Raw genomic sequence first — 3765 nt, forward strand, 5'->3', positions numbered from 1 at the left:
AATATTAATCACAGCACGGCATAGTGTACCCCATTTTTTAATTCAGCTATCCAAGTATATATTATTCTATTTTGTGTGCTAAATGTGTATGAATAAATTACATGAAATCCTTACCTGAAATCAAAATTTCTTCGATCTTCCAAGGGTAATTTTCAAGCATCAGAATCATAAGACCAACCTTGAGTCTCCATCCCCTTCATCGAGTTTCACGACGGTGGAGCGATACGCAGGGAGTGAGAGAGAAAGCGATGCCTTTTCCGAAACTCTCGGTGCAGCAACGCGCTCTAAAAACGGAAAACACGCATCGATCGCTTCTTGCAATTCCCCGGTCGAGGATCGGCTATGATATCAAGCTACGTTAGGCCATGTAGAGATAAGAGAGCGACACACCACCACTGTCAGGGCCGTCACCGTCTCCACTACCGCCCCCGGTGGCCAGAATATGCCGGCCGGGATCAATATCGCAACGTCGTGGGTGTGACGGCCCATGGTAGGTTCCATCTTCATCCGACCCTCCGCTCTTCTCATTGGTCGACGTTCCGGCATTTGGGTTTCCCTTACCGTGTAGCGAATGTTACGCAGGCTACTCGGGGTCCCCTCACTATGCAGAACCCAGCGCGGGTTCCCCGTGCGATGGGCGGTCTCCGGCTACGCGGCCCCCGTGCTGGAAGTGGGGCGAGGAGTCGGTCGACGAAGCAGTCGCACGGCCGAGGGATCGTAAATCATGACCAGTCGGCCGCACGGTGCGCATCGCGACAAACAGGGTGAAAACTGTCGGAAAACCACCGCGATCGTCGGCGGTCGCCACCCCCGGAGCGGTGATTTACGGACCATAGCGTTAAGAGTCTCCGTTGGGGTACCGCGACAACGGTTACGGCGAATTCAGTGCGCGGGAAAGTGCTCCGATACAGTTTCTCCGATGTCGGTTCTCCAATGACTCCATGATTACGTAGTTGAAAGTGGAAAGTCGTCGCTGACGCGACCGCGACGAGGGTAACCCCCTTCGATCGCCGACTTTGGGAGGACAATTAGTCTAGTTGTTGATTCGATTGATCATCATGTGCAGCAACGAGAGCCCGCCACCGGCGAAGGAACCACTGGCCGTCGGCCTGGGTAATCATATGGCCGGCTTTCTACCAGGTCTCGAGCACTATCGGCTTCACCTGTACCATTATGCGATGGCGGAACGATTGCGGCTGGCGCAGAGTTTACATCCGCAGCATCCCGGTGTGGCGGCACATCCGCCATCGGGCGCGCCGACGGCCCATCTAGGAATGAGTCCGGGTTTCCCAGCGCCGCTGCCGCTGTATCCGGCAGCCGCGGCCGCAGCCGGCTATCCCAGCCGACTGGCCTTGTCCATGGCGCTGCTGCATCCGCATCATCAGCGAATACCCGAAGAGCCGAAACCTCAGCACAGCTACATCGGCCTGATCGCCATGGCGATACTGTCATCGCCGGAGAAGAAACTCGTGCTGTCCGACATCTATCAGCACATCCTCGAGCACTATCCCTACTTCCGCACCCGCGGACCCGGCTGGCGAAACTCGATCCGGCACAATCTCTCGCTCAACGATTGCTTCGTCAAATCCGGCAGAAGTGCCAACGGTAAGGGCCATTACTGGGCGATACACCCGGCGAATTTGGAAGACTTTCGACGCGGTGACTTCCGCCGGCGCAAGGCTCAACGCAAGGTGCGCCGGCACATGGGCCTGGCGGTGGACGAGGAGCCGGACAGTCCGAGTCCGCCGCCCTTGCCCGCCACTCCACCACCCCCGACGGCCCTCGGTCCTTCGGTCGCCTCGCAACAAATATCTGCCATGTGGCCGCATCATCACCACCACCAACAGCAGCAACAGCAGCAGCAGCAGCAACAACAGAACTCCTTTCAGAGCCAGTCTCTTCGACAATCGTCCTTTCAGCCGAGAAAACGACAATTCGACGTGGCATCCCTGCTTGCGCCAGACGATCAAATCGAGGCTGATATACTGAGATCGGTCAAGTCGCGCAAGTTCAGTTGCAGCGAGGACGAGCTGCCGGAGGCCGATCAGGACGACGAGGACGTCGATGTCGATGTGGTGGCCGATGCAAACGCCTTACCATCGCCAGGCACACCGCCGTCGACCAGCCCGGAGCTGTCCAAAGTCGTGTCACCGGCCGCTCATTGGAACAATCAGAGTGTACAGAGCGGCGGGCAGCAACAGCAGCAACAGCAACTGTCAGCCGTACACCTTCACAATCATCTACACGTCAGAAATTACTACATCCCGGCTAATTCCGCCGGCGGGTCCAGCGTCTAATGGCCAACTTAGAAGAAGCCGGTCGATCCGTGCGGCAGGTAGCTGCTCGTATCCACAAGTGCATCCACCATCTTCTCTCGTTTCCTATCCTTTCCGCGCGGTTTCGAGAGCTCTGAATGTACGCGTCCCACTCTTGCAACGCATTATTCTCTCATCTACGATATATTCTTTGGCAAACTTATATAGTCAATTATTCCTCGATAAAGATATCGCCATATATACTTATGGTTGTCGAAACGAAAAAATTTTGATGAAGTAAAGTTCAGTAGAGAATGTAATAAATGACAAGATTATATTTTTCAATTCATTTCAAGCAAAATTTAATAGCAGTTTGAGATTTAACTGCAGAGAGATGTAATATTCAAAAATAGAAAATTGCTCCATAAATGAAATTATCTTGTCCAATTAATATAATATATAAAGAAATAGAAATTAATTAATTAATAAGTGATGATTTTTTTCATCGACATAAATTGATCGATGAATACGTCAACACAAAATAATGCGACAAAAGTGGGATACACTGTACGCAAAGATTTGAAAATGATACGGGCTCAAAAGATAATGTAAATTCTAGGAGAAGACAGTTAAAGTTACTAAGAATTTTAACAGTCTTATAATATTCCGGTATAAATAGCCTGCATTAATTAGCTCATTGTAAAAAAAGCAATATATTGAATTATTATACTATTTGAATAATGAATCTTATATTATATGTATATATTTTTTATTTTATATTATTTATTTATATATATATTTTTTTACGTTACATTATTTTATATATTATATATTATATATTTTTATATATTATTATATCGATTCAAACAATCGCGTGTAAGTTATATGTTCGGCCCTTGTATCATTTTTAACTCTATTCGTATATTCAGACATCGAAACGACACAACTATCTTCTCTTTAAAGTTTTATATTCATGTGACACGCGTGAAAAATATGCGTAGGTGATCTTCGAAACGAATAAGGCGGAAAGTTGCGGGTGACAGTTGTGTGTTAATAAGTTAGACAACGTGAGAATTGGAGCAAATCTATAGCCGATTTATGTTTCTAATAACATCACCGTAAAATCGCATTCTCGCGTGTTGCTCGCACGTTCTTACGCCACTCTGTACGATAAAGCCAAGTTCCGATCATTCGTCGTTTTATCGGAACATTAACGGGAAGAAACGGGAGAACGAAGGGAAAATAGTCGCCCGTAGATTTTCATAATGATCGAAAAATTCACCTCGAACGTTCACACTTGGCATTTGAATCAAAATATCCAGACAGCATAAATATTCCAAAAATATCGTGCAAGCGTTTAAGAAATGTTGTAAAAGTATCTGAAAAGACATTTCTAATGTGCTGTAAATTGTTGATTTTTGTGCTATTTAGATACAACGATTTTTAAAATATCTTTCATCTCATTCTTTTCTCGAGTAATGGAACGGGTTCCCATACAGATAACAGCCTA

The 3765-nt window shown here is 47.4% G+C and overlaps 1 protein-coding gene across 1 annotated transcript; it reads left to right on the plus strand.

Moving 5' to 3' along the window:
• Positions 1-734: 734 nt before the first annotated feature.
• On the plus strand, positions 735-3149 carry Fd102c (forkhead domain 102C). The gene has a single exon (XM_070302602.1). It carries the CDS (start codon positions 1059-1061, stop codon positions 2295-2297), a length of 1239 nt encoding a protein of 412 aa, XP_070158703.1. The 5' UTR covers positions 735-1058; the 3' UTR covers positions 2298-3149.
• The last annotated feature ends 616 nt before the right edge of the window (positions 3150-3765 follow it).

This window comes from Polyergus mexicanus, unplaced genomic scaffold, assembly GCF_030449975.1.
Source record: "Polyergus mexicanus isolate NDT 795.1 unplaced genomic scaffold, iyPolMexi1.0 SCAF_10, whole genome shotgun sequence".
Taxonomy (NCBI): domain Eukaryota; kingdom Metazoa; phylum Arthropoda; class Insecta; order Hymenoptera; family Formicidae; genus Polyergus; species Polyergus mexicanus.